Below are 15140 nucleotides of genomic sequence, written 5' to 3'. Positions count from 1 at the left end.
TAAGTACATAGCTCAATAGCGTTAAGTATGTTCACATTTTCATGAAACGGATTTCCTTGCTTTTTTCCTTTTTGTGAAATTGGAACTCTGTAGCTAGTAAACAATAACTTTCCTCTCCCTCCTCCTTCAGCCACTGGCCTCCTTGACTTCTCTGTGAGCTTGGCTCTCTGCCCCTTGCTGGCATCTCACAGGGAGGGAGGCCACTTCAGGAATAGCAGGGCATATTCTTTGAACAAACACCCTGGCCAGAGAGCCTGCAGGCTGGAGGGAGAGTCCTGAGATAGGAAGGGAGTTTTGGTCAGCAGAGAGAGAAATTGCTGTGACTGGCAGAGTTGTGTTAACTTTACTCCTGTCACCACACTGGGGCCTGTTCAGTGGTCAGCACAGTGGCTGAGTAAGCCCAAGCAGAGTATTCATAACCCTCTCTGGGTCTTGGACTGACCAGGGTATTCTGTTTCCTATGTTGTAGTTGGCCTATGACCAGCCAGTATTTTCGCTCTGTCCTCCTTTACTCTCCCCCTGGATTCTCCCATGGGGTTTTGTTTGTTTGTTTGTTTGTTTTGTTTTGTTTGTTTTGTTTTGTTTTCCCCCATGGGTTTTAAAATTTTTTGGACCATCTCTTCGGAAAGGTAGACTTGGTTCTATCTCCTCTGAGTGATGGAGCAGAAGAGCGGCACTGTTCTAGTAGTCAGGCCTGGATCCTTGTTCTAGCTTCATGCATGAGGTGCCATATGACCATGCCAAAATAATTTAAACACTGAGCCATATCTTTATCAGTCAGATGGTGGAAATCAATGAAAACACTTGTAGGGTAGGGATGAATGAAGTCCTCATCACTTTTCTTTCCTACTCCAATTCTTATACTCATTGCAGGGGTTCTCAGTGGAGGGGCAGGAGAACCTGCAAGAGATCCTCAGCAAGCAGCTGCTGCTCTGTCAGTTCCTCATGGCCCTGTCCGTGGTCCGAACAGGTGATGTTTCCTCAGCCTAGGACCCATTAGAGGCCCTATTGGACAAGAGCATATACAAGGCTTAGGAGTAAAACAAACTAAAAAACTGTTTATATCTAATATAAACAGGTGGTTAAACAAGGAATATAGAGAAGTAAGTGCAATAGAATCGCCAAATTCCCCTTTAAAGCTGAATCTCCCCCTTAAATTGCCTCTTTATAATGGGCCCAACTGGTGGGTCCCTGGTTTTGTCACATTTACTCCCTGAGATTACCTTATCACCTCCTGGGATAGAACCCGCTGACTACTGTTGGTGTTTTTGCTCTAATCTAGGAGGCCACTTCATCTGTAAAACCTTTGACCTTTTCACACCGTTCAGTGTGGGGCTCATCTACCTGCTGTACTGCTGCTTTGAACGAGTGTGTCTCTTTAAGCCAATTACCAGCCGTCCTGCCAACTCAGAGAGGTGAGGCCTTCCTCTCCACTTTAATCAGACTAGTTGACTAAATGTTAGAACAGCAAATTTTGATGCACCTCTATGGCGTAACTACTCAAGCTTACATTAAAACCCTGATTTTAAGGAAGTTATTAGAGTCAATAGGAGTCAGGATTCAGATCTTAATGGTTCTGTGATGTGCCAGTTCAGCTTCTGCCTCCTTCTCTACGAGCCTTATTCTTCACACTTTGTGGGGGATCCTTGGCTTGGTCCAGGAAGAAGGTGACCAAAAGAAGCCGCACCTGAAGGGACATGGGCTGGGCAAGGGTAAAGGGGCTGCCAACCAGAGGCACTATTGCTATCCCAGTAGGGACACAGTACACATCATGCATGATGTGAGAGAAGATGTGGCCAGTCTTAATTGCTAGATGGCTTATGTAAAAACACAGATTACTGGGTTCCATTGCTGGAGAATCCTACAGTTAATTAGGTCTATAATTTACCAGACTCCCTAGTGATGGTGATACAGCCAGCCTGGCATAGGGCATTTGGGAACCGCTGCCACAAAGAGTAGGAATACAGCCCAGCATAAGAAGGAAGGACTTGAATTGAACTTTTGCAGCAGAGTCTGTGCTGTTCTTTGTGCATAGACTGAAGGCTGTTGAGCTTTATGGCTCAGCAAGGAGTTTAGGGAGGATGAATGTGGGAGAGAAGCCCTTGCTCAGTGGACTGACACGGTGTTCTCTGCCAGGTATGTCGTGTGTAAGGGCCTGAAGGTGGGCATCGATGACGTGCGGGATTACCTCTTCTCAGTCAATATTAAACTCAATCAGCTGCAGAACACCGATTCTGATGTCAACCTTGTGGTCCCCTTGGAGGTGATCAAGGGAGACCACGAGTTTACTGACTACATGATACGGTCCAATGAGAGGTAAGCAAACCAGGTGTTTTTTGCTGACACCACTGGGGTATCAAGGAAGACTAGAGGATGAAGAACTGAATGACTGGCTCTTGGTATCACTTTGTCAGTCATAAAAAATTGGTAACTAGGATTGGTTTGCTTGTTCCAGGACTCTCTGGGATTTTGACACCTCGTCCTCCCTTGCTCTGTCCCTGGGGTGGCTGTTGGGAACCTGGTTGTCACAGCCCTGCCCATGGGAACCTGAGTATGATAGTGAACTCTGATAGAGTGCAGCCTTGTCCTGTGTTCCTGGAGGCGGAGTAACTACTCTTTAATTGCTTCTGTTTGTGAAAGGCTGTCATGGTTGTTGCCTTCTGAAGCTCCCTGTTTGGAGACAGGAGATGGCTAGGAAGCAAGTATGCGGCATACTTTGGAAGTTTCTAATATTAAAGCTTTTTTGCCAGTTCATAAATTTCCCAGATGGGTAATCTGAATGCAGTGTTGTTTTGTTTTAAACCTTTGATTCCCCCCGCCCTTGAAATAATTTTGTAATGATTGTAATAATTTAAAGTTGTGACAGTTGGCTGAGTTTTCTAAGTGGTCAAGCCTTAGAGAAAAGTTTTTGAGGTATGTTGGAGTGTTGTATAGTAGCAGTGAATCACCAAGTGCTTTCTCATGGGGCAAAACAGGTATTGGAAAGGTCATTTCTAAGGGTGTAGAGTCCTGTCTCCCAGAGAAGGTATAGGTGGCCCTGGAGAATTACAGGAGAGGTAGTCTTTACCCATTTACCATCATCCTACAGTATTTTAACTTTCCACGGTACTGTCACAACGCTCTCATCTTGATGGTAATGCCAGATACCAAACTGGAGCAGATACTGAGCTTCATGTTATATGTGAGGAAACAGGTATGAACTGGCCTAGAGTCAGCAAAACCAGGGCTTTGTAATATTTCTGGACTTCTTTTTTGCTGAACTGTGCTGCCAGCTGCTATGAGTGTGTGTGGATATGTTGCACAACTGGACTTCTCAGTGCTCCCAATAGTGCAGTGTTTAAACAGTCCTATAATGAATCAGTTTTCTTTCTTTTTTAAAAGGATCAATGTAGAATTCCATAATTGAAATTCAGATCTTATGTAAACACTTCAGTCATATTTGACAAATGTATGTATCCATGTAGCCTACATTTTATTTTATGAACAACAACATTACTGTAACCTCAGAAAATTTCTTTGTGCCCCTATCCATCAAGCCTAAAATAACCACTCTTATTTTCATCATCATAAATCAGTTTTGTCTATTCTAGAACTTTGTATAAATGGAATCATAGACACTTTTGTGTCTGTTTTTTTTTTTTTTCTCCTTACCATAGTGTTTTTGAGATTCTTTCATGTGGGATTTGTTTGTTCCTTTTTATTGCTGAGTAGTATTCCATAATATGAGCATACCAAATTTATTATTCTTTTTCTTTTTTTTTTTTTTTAAAAGGTATTTTTTTTTTAAATTTTTATTTATTTATGATAGTCACAGAGAGAGAGAGAGGCAGAGACACAGGCAGAGGGAGAAGCAGGCTCCATGCACCGGGAGCCCGATGTGGGATTCGATCCCGGGTCTCCAGGATCGCGCCCTGGGCCAAAGGCAGGCGCCAAACCGCTGCGCCACCCAGGGATCCCTTATTATTCTTTTGATGGACACTTAATGATATTTTTAGTTTGGGGCTGTTATGAATAAAGCTGCTAAAAACATTCTTGTGCAGGGCTTTTGATGGACAGATGTTTTCATTTTTCTTAGGTAAATATCCAAGAACAGAAATTCTGGGTCATAGGTTAGGTGTATATTTAACTTTTTAATAATGCCATACAGTTTTCTTTTTTTTTTCTTTTTTTTAATTTTAATTTTAATTTTTATTTATTTATTTATTTTTTGCCATACAGTTTTCTAAAGTGCTTGTACCAGTTTATAAATCCTCCAACAGAGTATGAGAATTCTGATTGCTTTACATCTTTGCCAACATTTGATATTGTTAGTCTTTGTCATTTTAGCCATTCTGGTGGGGGTGTAGTGTTAGACCATTGTGGTTTTATTTTTTTGTATATTTTTATTTTTATTTTATTTTTTTGAGATTTTATTTATTTACTTATGAGAGAGACAGAGAGAGGCAGAGACAAAGACAGAGGGAGAAGCAAGCTTCCTGCAAGGGGCCCATTGTGGGACTCAGTCCCAGGCCCCTGGATCATAACCTGAGCCAAAGGCAGACACCCAGCCACTGAGCCACACAGACATCCCTTTTTTGTATATTTTTAAAATTGAATATTGTATTAGTTTTAGGTGTAGAACATAGTGATTCAGTATTTATATACATACATGAAATGTTCACTACCATAAGTCTAGTTACCATCTGTCACCATTGTTGTTAGAATGTTATTAACTATGTTCCTTATGGTCTACTTTATATTCCTGTGTCTTATTTATCTAGCTGGAAGATTGTACCTCTTAATCCCCTTCACCTACTTTGTTCATCCCCCCCTACTCCTTCCCCTCTGGCAACCATTAGTTTGTTCTCTGTATCTGTAAGTCTGTTTCTGTTTTGTTTGTATCTGTTCATTTGTTTTGTTTTTTCAATTCCCCATATAAGTGAAGTCATGGTTTTAGTCTTTCTGTGTCTGATTTATTTCACATAGCATAATAAGCCTCTAGATCCATCCTTATTGTTGCAGATTATAAGATTTCATTCTTTTTATGGCCAAGTAATACTTCATTGTATATACATGCATCTTCTTTATCCATTCATCTATTAATGGACATTTAGCTTGCTTCCATATGTTGGCTGTTGTAAATAATAATGTGATGAACCTAGGGGCACATATGTCTTTTCAAATCAGTGTTTTTGTTTTCTTTGGATACTAGAAGTAGAATTGCTGGACTGTGGTAGTAATTATTTTAATTTTTTGAGAAAACTCTGTTGTTTTCCATAGTGGGTACACTAACTTACATTCCTACCACTGCGCAAGGATTCCGTTTTCTCCACATCCTCACTAGCACGTGATATTTCTTTTCTTTTTGATAATAGTCATTCTGTAAGGTGGTATCTCTTGTGGTTTTGATTTGTATTTCTGTGATGGCTAATGATGTTCAACCTCTTTTCATGTGTTTATTGGCTGTTTGTATATTTCTTTTTTGATGTGTCTCTTCAAGTCTTTAGACCTTTTAAAAATTGATTTGTCCTTTGATTAAATTATAGGGACACTTTCTATATTTTGAATACAAGTCTGGTTTCAAATAACATGTTGTGAATATTTTGTCCTAATATGTGACTTGCCTATTCATTTTCTTAATGGTATCTTTTGAAGTTAAAAATTTTTTTTAATCATTTTTTTTATTGCAAAATATACATAAAATAGTTTACCATTTTGACCCTTTTAAGTGTATAATTCAGTGGCATTTAGTCATTCATATGGTTGTAGAACCATCATCACTGTATATTTCCAGAATGTTTTAATCATCCAAAACAGAAACTCTGTAGTTAAACAATAACTCCCCATTTATACCACCCCAAAGCCCCTGGTAATCTCTATTATACTTTCTAGCTCTATGAATTTGCTTATTCTAGGTACCTCATATAAGTGGAATCATACATTGTTTTTTCTTTTGTGTTTGACTTATTTCATTTAGCATGTTTTTTTTCAAAAAAAACATCATGTTGTAGCAGGTGTCAGAATTTCAATCCTTTCAGGGCTAAATAATATTCCCTATATATATATATCACATTTTGTTTACCCATTCATCTGTTGTTGAACGTTTGGATTGTTCCCACATTTTAGCTGTTGTGAATAATACTCCTCTGAATATTGGTGTGCAAATAACTGTTTGAGCCTCTGCTTTCACTTCTTTTGTGTATACACCAAGAAATGGAATTGTTAGATCATGTGGTAATTCTGCTTAAATGATGAAGCTACTGAAGAACTGCCATACTGTTTTTCATGGCACCTGCCCCATTTCACAATCCCACCAATAATGCTCCAGGGTTCCAATTTCTCCACATCCTTATCAACACCTGTTATTCTCTCTCTCTCTGTTTTGTTTTGTTTTTGCTTTTTTGTTTTTTTTTTTATAATAGCCATCCTAATGGGTGTGAAATGGTATCTCATTGTAGTTTTGACTTGCATTTCCCTAATGTCTAATGATACTGTGCATATATTTATATTGGTCTGTTTGTATATCTTTGGAGAAATGCCTATTCTAGTTCTTTGCCACTTTTTAAATTGGTTTGTTTTTCATTGTTGAATTATAGGCGTTCTTTATATATTCTGGTTATTAATCCCTCATCAGATAAATGATTTGAAAATTTTTTTTCATTCTTTTTTTCCCCCTGTATTATGTCATTCAATGTACAGTTTTTAATTTGATAAGTTCAATTTATTTTTTCTTTTATTGCTTATGCTTTTGATGTAATACTCAGGAAATCATGATTGAATCCAACATCATGAAGATTTTGCTATGTTTTCTTCTAAGAGTTTTATAGTTTTAGCTTTTATGTTTAGGTCTCTGATCCATTTTGAGTTAATTTTGTATTAACTCCAGCTTCATTCTTTGCATGTAGATACCCAGTTTTCCCAACCCATTTGTTGAAATGATTGTTCTTTCATCATAGAATGGTCTTGGTACCCTAGTTGAAAATCATTTGATCATATATGCAAGGGTTTATTTCTGGGCTCTCTATTCTGTTCCATTGCTCTGTCTGTCTTTATGCCAGTACCACAGTTTTGATTACTCTAGCTTTGTATTAAGTTTTGAAATGAGGAAGTATGAGAACTTCAATTTGTTCTTTTTCTTTTTTAAGATTTTTATTTTTTGACAGAGAGAAAGAACACAAACAGGTGGAGCAGCAGGCAGAGAGAGAGAGGGAGAAGCAGGTTCCCCACTGACCAAGATGCCCAAAGTAGGGCTCCATCCCAGAACCCTGGAATCATGACCTGAGCTGAAGGCAGATATTTAACCAACTGAGTCACCCAGGCTCCCCTTATTCTTTTTCAAGATTGTTTTGGCTATGAAGTCCCTTGAAATTCCATGTGAACTTTATTTAGGATGGCTTTTTCTGTTTTGGCAAAAATTGCCATTGAGATTTTGTTTTTTTTTTTTGTTTTTTTGTTTTTTTTTGTTTTTGTTTTTTTTTTTTTGCCATTGAGATTTTGATAGGGATTGCATTGCATCTGTAGATTATACTTTGGATAGTATTGTCCTGTTAATAACAATTTTGATCCAATATTGATCCAATCCATGATCACAGGATGTTTTTCCATTCATTTATTTCTTTTCCCGTTTTTGTCAGCAGTGTTTTGTAGCTTTTAGTGTATAAGTTTTATACTTCTTTAATTTATTTATTCCTAATATCTTATTCTTTTTGACACTGTTGTATATGGAGTTGTTTTCTTAATCCTTTTCAGAATTCTCATTATTAGTGTATAGAAATGACTGGTTTGGTGTGTTGATTTTGTATCCTGCAAGTTAGCTAAATTTGCTTATTATAATAGTTTTTGGTGGAAACTTTAGGGTTTTTTGCATAAAAGGTCATGTTATCTGTACTGAGATAATTTTACTTTTCTTTCAGTTGGGATGCCTAGAACTTTTAAATTTTGATGATGAAATTCAATTTATCAGTTTTTTTCTTTGTGTTAGTGATTTTTTTTTCCCCTAAACAGTCTTGGCCTATACTAAAATCCGGAAAATACTTTCCTCTTTTCATCTAGAAGTTTCATTCGTTTAGGTCTGTAGTCTACCTGAAATAAATTTCTTCATGTGGTGTGATGGTAGGAATCGAGGTTCTTTCTTTTTCCTTATAGATAGTCAGTTCCAGCATTGTTTGTTAAAAATACTTTGCTTTTTCCATTTAATTGGTTTGGCCCTCTTGTTGAAAATTATTTGACTATAAATATGTGCAACTGATTATATCTAGAGGGCTCTGTTCTGTCCATCTGTTTGTCTTTTGCCATATTCTCTTAATGACTGTACCTTGAAACAAGATACTTTGAGGTCAGGTAGTATATATTCTCCAGCATTGATTTTTTTCCCCCCCAAGACTGTTAGCTAGTCTAGGGGTTTTTTGTAGTTCTATGTAAATTTTAGAATTTGCCAATTCCTGCAAAAAGCCTGCTGGAGTGTTGATGGAGAGTACATTGAGGTTATGAATCAATTTGGCAAAAATTAACATCTTAACAATATTAAATCTTTATATCAATAAATTTAAAAGCTAGCCATTTATTTAGTTTCTTTGATGTCTCCCCAGCAGTATTTTATAGTTTTTAGTATAGAGGTCTTACACATCTTTTGCTAAATTTATCCTTAAGAATTTTGTGCATTTGGATGTATTGTAAGTAGTATGTTTAAAATGGCATTTTCTAGTTCATTGCTAGTGTGTGGAAATACAATTGATTTTTGTGTACTGACTGTATCCTGTGAGAATGCTTAATTTACTTATTGGTTCTATGAATTGGACTATTTTAGATACCTTATATAATTGGAATCATGCAGTATTTGTCTTTCAATGACTATTTCACTTAGCATGATGTCCCCAAGATTCATTCATGTTGTCTCATGTTGCTTAATTTCTTTTTAGTTGGAATAATACTTCATTGTATGTAGGAGTGCCTGTGGTTGGCTCAGTAAGTATATGACTCTTGATCTTGGAGTTGTGAGTTTGAACCGTACATGTGGTATGGAGTTTACTTAAGATAAAAAAATTTTTTTAAGATAAAAAATTTTTTAAAATACTCCATCATGCATGTATTATCACATTTTCTTTATTCTCTGTCAGTGGACATTTAGGTTGCTTCTGCATGTTGGCTATTGTGCATAGTGCTACAGTGAACATGGGAGTACTGATACCTTTTCAAGATTCTGATTTCAGTTCTTTTGGATATATACCCACAGGTGGAATTGCTGGATCATATGGTAGTTATGTTGTTTTTTGTTTTTTTTTTTTTCTTAGTGCACTGACTAATTCCTCCAGTTTGTTGTTGAATTGAAGTGATAAAAGCAGACAGTCTTGCCTTATTCTTCATTTTAAGTAAAAAGTGTTTAATCATTCATTAAGTATGGTGTTAGTAAGTTTGTTTAGAGAGTCCTTTATCAGGTTGACAGTTTTATTCTGAGTTTGTTTAGAGTTTTTATCATAAATGGATGTTTAATTCTGTCAAATACTTTTCTGTATCTATAGAAATTGTATTTTTCTTTATTCCATTAATACAGTGAATTACATTGAGTGATTTTTGAAATGGTAAACAAATCTTGCATTTTTGGATATACTTTGATTATGAGTATCATCCTCATATATTGCTATATTTGATTTTACTAATATTTTATTGAGTTTGTGTTCATGAGAGATACTAGTCTCTAGATCTGTATTCTGTTACTCTTCATGAATTGACCTTTTGTCGTTATGAAATATCCTTTTTTAGCAATACTCTTTGTTTTGAAGTCTGCCTTGTCTGGTATTAATATAGCTACATCAGCTTTCTTTTGCTTAGTATTTGCTTGGTTTGTCTTTTTATGTCCCTTTTATTTTCAACCTGTCTTTGTCTTTGTAAATAACATATGTTGGGTCTTACCTTCTTATCCAAAGTGACAGTCTCTGCCTTTTAATTAGAGTGTTTAGTATAGTTACATGGAATATAATTATTGATATGTTTGGATTTAAATCCTCTGTCTTGGTTGTTTGATTTCTGTTTATCCTGTCTTCTTTTTGTTTCTCTTGTTCCTCTTCCCACCCTTTTTTGGGGGGAAAGTTTGGCATTTTTTAAAATGCCTTTATATCTCCTTGGTTTTTTTTTTTAAATACCTGTTATGTTTTAGCTGCTTCAGAGATTACAATATGCGTCTTTATCATGCTTTACCTTCAAAAAGTATTCTGCTTCATGAACAATGTAAGAACCTGGGCAGCCCCGGTGGCGCAGCGGTTTGGCGCCGCCTGCAGCCCAGGGTGTGATCTTGGAGACCCAGGATTGAGTCCCATATCAGGCTCCCTGCATGGAGCCTGCTTCTCCCTCTGCCTGTGTCTCTGCCCGCCCCCCTTTGTCACTCATAAATAAATAAATAAAATCTTTAAAAAAAAAATGTAAGAACCTTACCATAGTAAATATGCATTTACAGTCCTGCCTTTATGTTCTTACTTTATATTAAAGCCTACTTTACCTTGCTATTATTTTTATTTTAAACTGTAAAGTCCATAGTGTCTTTTAAAGAGATTTAAATGTACACATGCCTGTACAGGCATATTTTGGAGATACTGTGGGTTTGGTTCTAGACCACTGCAATAAGGTGAATATTGCAATAGAGCAAGACAAATTAGTTTTGTTGTCTCCCAACGCATATAAAGTTATGTTTACACTGTAATATAGTCTGTTAAGTGTATAATAGCATTATATACAAAAAGCAATGTACAAATCTTAATTCAAAAATACTTTATTGTAGGATGCCTGAGTGACTGTCAGTTGGGCATCTGCCTTCAGCTCAGGTCATGATCCCAGGGTCCTGGGATTGAGCCCTGCTTAGTGGGGAGTATGCTTCTCGCTCTCCTTCTGCCTGCTGCTCCCCTTGCTTATGCTCACTCGCTCTCTTGTCAAATAAATAAATAAAATCTTTAAAAAAATTTTATTGCTAAAAAAATGCTGAGCATTGTCAGGGCTTTCAGCAAGTTGCAATCTTTTTGCTGGTGCTGGGTCTTGCCTCAGTGCTGATAACTGCTGACTGATCAGGGTGGTGGTTACTGAAGGTTGGTGTGGCTTAAAAAAATAAGTTTTAAGTTTCTTAAAAAATAAGACAACAGTGACATTTGCCACATTGAATGACTCTTCCTTTCATGAACAGTTTCTCTGTAGCATGTGATGTTGTTTGATAACATTTTATCAACAGAGCTGCTTTCAAAATTGGGTCAGTCCTCTCAGACCCTACCACTGCTTTATCAACTAAATTTATGTAATATCCTAAATCCTTTGTTGTCATTTCAACAGTCTTCACAACATCTTCACCAGGAGTAGATTCTGTCGCAAGAAACAACTTTCTTTGCTTTTCTATGAGAAGCAGCTTCTCATCTGTTCGAGTTTTATAGCAATTCAGTCACATCTTCGGGCCCCTAAGTTCACTGATCACAGATCACTATAACAAATATAATAATAATTAAAAAGTTTGAGATATTATGAGAATTACCAAAATGTGACATGGAGACCTGAAGTGAGCAAATGCTGTTGGGAAAATGATACCAATAGATCTGCTTGACACAAGGTTGCCACAAACCTGCAGTTTGTAAAAGATGCATTATATGTGAAGTGCAGTAATGTGTGAGGAGTAATAAAACAAGGTATGCCTATATATGTAATTAAAAAAAAAATTTTTTTAAGTTCCTTGATATCTACTGACCTATTTACCTGTTCTGGTGTTCTTCATTCCTGCAGACCCAGGTTTCTATTTGGAATCATTTCTCTCTGGCCCAGAGAATTTCTTTTAGTCTATTTTTGTTGGGCAAGTATGCTGGAGTAATTCCTTCAGCTTTGTCTTTGGAAGTGCATTTCCCTTTCATCTTTGAAGGATATTTTCATTGGATATAGAATTTGAGGTTGGCCATGTTTCTATTTCAGCACTTGAAAGATAAGGTTCCATTGTTCTCTGTCTGCCTTGTTTCTGATGAAAAGTCAGTCATTATTCTTACTGTTTTGTGCATGCCACGTGTCCTTTTTCCTCTGACTGCTTTCAAGATTTTCCCTTTATCTTTGTTTTCAGCATGTTGACTATGATGTGTTTATGTATGGTTTTCTTTGTATTAATTCTGCTTGGGGTTCTCTGACATTGGATCTGTAGATTGATTTCATTGTTACCAGTTTGGGAAAATTCTTGGCTATTATCTTGTCAGTATTTTTGTCCTATTCTTTTTTCTGTTTCTGAGGCTCTACTTATTTGTGTTAAACTGTTTGCTATTGTCCTATAGAGCTTCAGTGCTGGTGTGTTTTTTTCACTTTTTTCTCTCTTAATGTTTCAGTTCCCAAGTTCACTGATTCTTTCCTTTGCTGTTTTCAGTCTACTGATAAGCCCATCAAAATCATTCTTCATCTCTGTTATCATATATTTTATTTCTAGAATCTTTGCTTTTTAGAAATGTGGTTTCTGTATCTCTGCTAAAGTTCTTTATTTTGCATGTGCATTGTACATCTTTTCTGCTAGATTCCTTAACATGTTTTCCAGTTATTTTAAGGGCTTGGTCTGATAATTCCAACATTCCGACCATTTTCTGGGTCTTATTATGCTGTTGAATTGTTCGCCCGCTTTGTAGTTGGTCACATTTTCTTGCTTTATCACATGTCACATGCTTTTTCATTTAATGCCAGACATTGTGTGTAAAAGAACATTGGGGATTAAAGTAGAAAGGGCAGCTGTTAGTATAGGTGGGTTTAGTCTGCAGTTGAACTGGGTCTGGATTTTGTTGTTGCTTTATTTAGAATTAGTTCACTATTGCTTTCATATTTTTAAGGATGGGATCAGAACTTTACTTTTAGCAGGACTTGGGAGCTGAGTGTCTGGAGGGCTTGACTCAGTTCTGCTTTATTGTAAGCCTTCAGCAGGCCCCGTGTAACGGTAACTTCGTGTGGTTGAAGGAGTTCTCTTTCCGTCGTCCAACCCCTCTCCCCCAAATACAGATGCTCTGGCTGAACTTCTCTTTTTTGATATCTTTTGGCTGTCCTTTTGGTAATCCTTCTGAAATTAAATCATTCCCCCCCCCCCCTCTCTCTCTAGCCACTGCAGTCTGCAGATCAAAGCTCTGGCCAAAATCCATGCCTTTGTTCAAGACACGTGAGTGTTGCCCACTCCCCAGAATTCACCTATTTCAAGGGAAGATCTTTTCATTTTGCTCCTCCCCCTAAGCTCTTCATTTATTTCAACAAACTTAATTTTAAAACATCTGCTCTTTTATCTTATATTCTGCTATGGTCTGTGAAACAAGCCAGAGAAGTATATGGCAAGAACCTTGCCCTCAAAGACCTTCTGTTTGGGCAGAGAAGAATAACCCAGGAAAAGGATACAGGAAGAGTTATTAATAGGGCATTAGAGGATGTTGAGTGGCATAGTATGAATGGAATATGTAATGTTGGGGGACACAGACTAAAGAGAGATCAAAAGAAGGGAGATAGGACTGGTCCAGGAAAACCAGTCCCCTGGTAGGGGGTGAGCAGAAGCTGATTCAGCTTCCTGGGGCAGAGTGACTTCCACTGGGATGGACTTAATGTGGCCTGTATCAGCAGAGAGGAGCCAGGAAGTACTGACGGGTAGTTGGGAGAAGGTTGTATGGGGAATTCTGGCATCCAGGGTGATCAGAAGGATAGTCTTCCTTCCCTTTGCTGTGGGGAGGGGAAGTGATCTCATTTTGTGTAAAACAAGTGAGTTCTCATCTTTAAGGGGCAGAGCTATGTGAGTATTGTTAGCATTCTAGACTGAGGGCAGCGTGGGCTCTGTGTGTGCATGCACGTGTTTATTCACGTGGGCTTCCACTCTCTGGGGTTCTGAGGGGTGCATGCACCTCTTGGAGGTTTTAATCGCTTGTTGGCTTCATTTTCCCAGGACCCTGAGTGAGCCTCGGCAGGCAGAGATCCGGAAAGAGTGCCTTCGACTTTGGGGGGTGAGCATCTCCCCAACCCATTGTTGCTCCAGGACAGGGAGGCTGTAGAGACCTTAGCTAGTGTGAAACCGTCTGCCTACCCTCATGATGTTCCAGAGCTGGACATCTCAGCATTGTCAGGAGTTACCTTCTTGGCTCTTTCACTGTCAGTGTAGTCTTGCAGTTGGGTCAAAAAGGACAAGGGTGCTGGGTGACCAGGCTTCATTTTGCTGTTGGGGCTTGTACAGCAACACTGCGCACAAGAACCTCAGAGAGAAGGAAGTGGCCTCTGTGGTGTGCAGCCTCAGGGCCTGCATTGGGGTGGTGACCGGATTATCCACATCCATCTCCTGCTTTCTAGCGTCCTTTTTTAGGTGCCATTGCCTCCTCCCCTGTCTGGACCGATCCCCTCACCTGCTTATGCTCCCACACAGCCTTCGTGGAAAGTGCATTTGAAAATCAAAGCTCTTTGCCGTCTCCTTTCAGATCCCAGACCAGGCTCGAGTTGCTCCTTCTTCCTCAGACCCCAAATCTAAGTTCTTTGAGCTAATCCAGGTAAGTTTGGTATCTGGTAAAAATAAAAAGTTAGGCCTAACTTTAGATGTGGAAGGTATTGCTGAGATCTCCCAGATGCCTGGTCTCCGTAGGGCTTGTGCAGGTACCTCCCAGGCTCTGAGGGCCTGGGTTGAGGCCACCATAGGCGGGAACCTTTGGTGTAGGGTTTTGAGTTCCCCAAGTGCCCATCGGGTTGTCTGAAGATGTGATGTTGGTGATGTGCTCAGCATTCCTCCTTGCACAAAGGGTGGGGCTGGCTGGCACTCCCTGGCAAGTTCAGGGTCACATGAGATTTGCCTACAGGGGAGACAAGTATGGGATGATCTCAGGCAGGGGAGATGGGCAGAGGGCCAAGAGGGGCTGCCAGGGGAGCTCCACAGTGGGGCTAGCCTAACCCTAGACTCCCGTTGTGTTTCTGGTGAGCTGGTCCTTGGAATTCTTGGGCTGTGTTCTTTTTTTATCACCTGACTTCCAGCTTTTCTGTGAGCTTCATTTAAATCTGGCCCATTGTGCTGGTTTTGTGAGGTCAAGGACTGGAGAATGTGGTTCAAGATGACCTCAAAAGAGTAGCATATGTACATTTTCCTGAGTGGGGTGGAGAGGTCATTTAACGGCCCTCAGACCTACTGATCAGAACTACTGATGAGTCCTTACCTTCAGTTT

General features: G+C 38.6%; 1 protein-coding gene across 1 annotated transcript in view; it reads left to right on the top strand.

The window, feature by feature from the left end:
* Positions 1-15140, top strand: part of CMTR1 (cap methyltransferase 1) — a 51222-nt gene that overhangs the window by 27753 nt on the left and 8329 nt on the right. Inside the window, exons 11-16 of the mRNA XM_041757877.1 lie at positions 874-970; positions 1283-1415; positions 2137-2316; positions 13064-13120; positions 13886-13943; positions 14409-14477. Of these exons, the coding sequence (XP_041613811.1) occupies positions 874-970; positions 1283-1415; positions 2137-2316; positions 13064-13120; positions 13886-13943; positions 14409-14477 (594 nt within the window). The remainder of the gene's footprint in view (positions 1-873; positions 971-1282; positions 1416-2136; positions 2317-13063; positions 13121-13885; positions 13944-14408; positions 14478-15140) is intronic.

Source organism: Vulpes lagopus, chromosome 1 (assembly GCF_018345385.1).
Source record: "Vulpes lagopus strain Blue_001 chromosome 1, ASM1834538v1, whole genome shotgun sequence".
NCBI classification, from domain to species: Eukaryota; Metazoa; Chordata; class Mammalia; order Carnivora; family Canidae; genus Vulpes; species Vulpes lagopus.
This window is presented reverse-complemented; position numbering and strand designations above follow the sequence as displayed.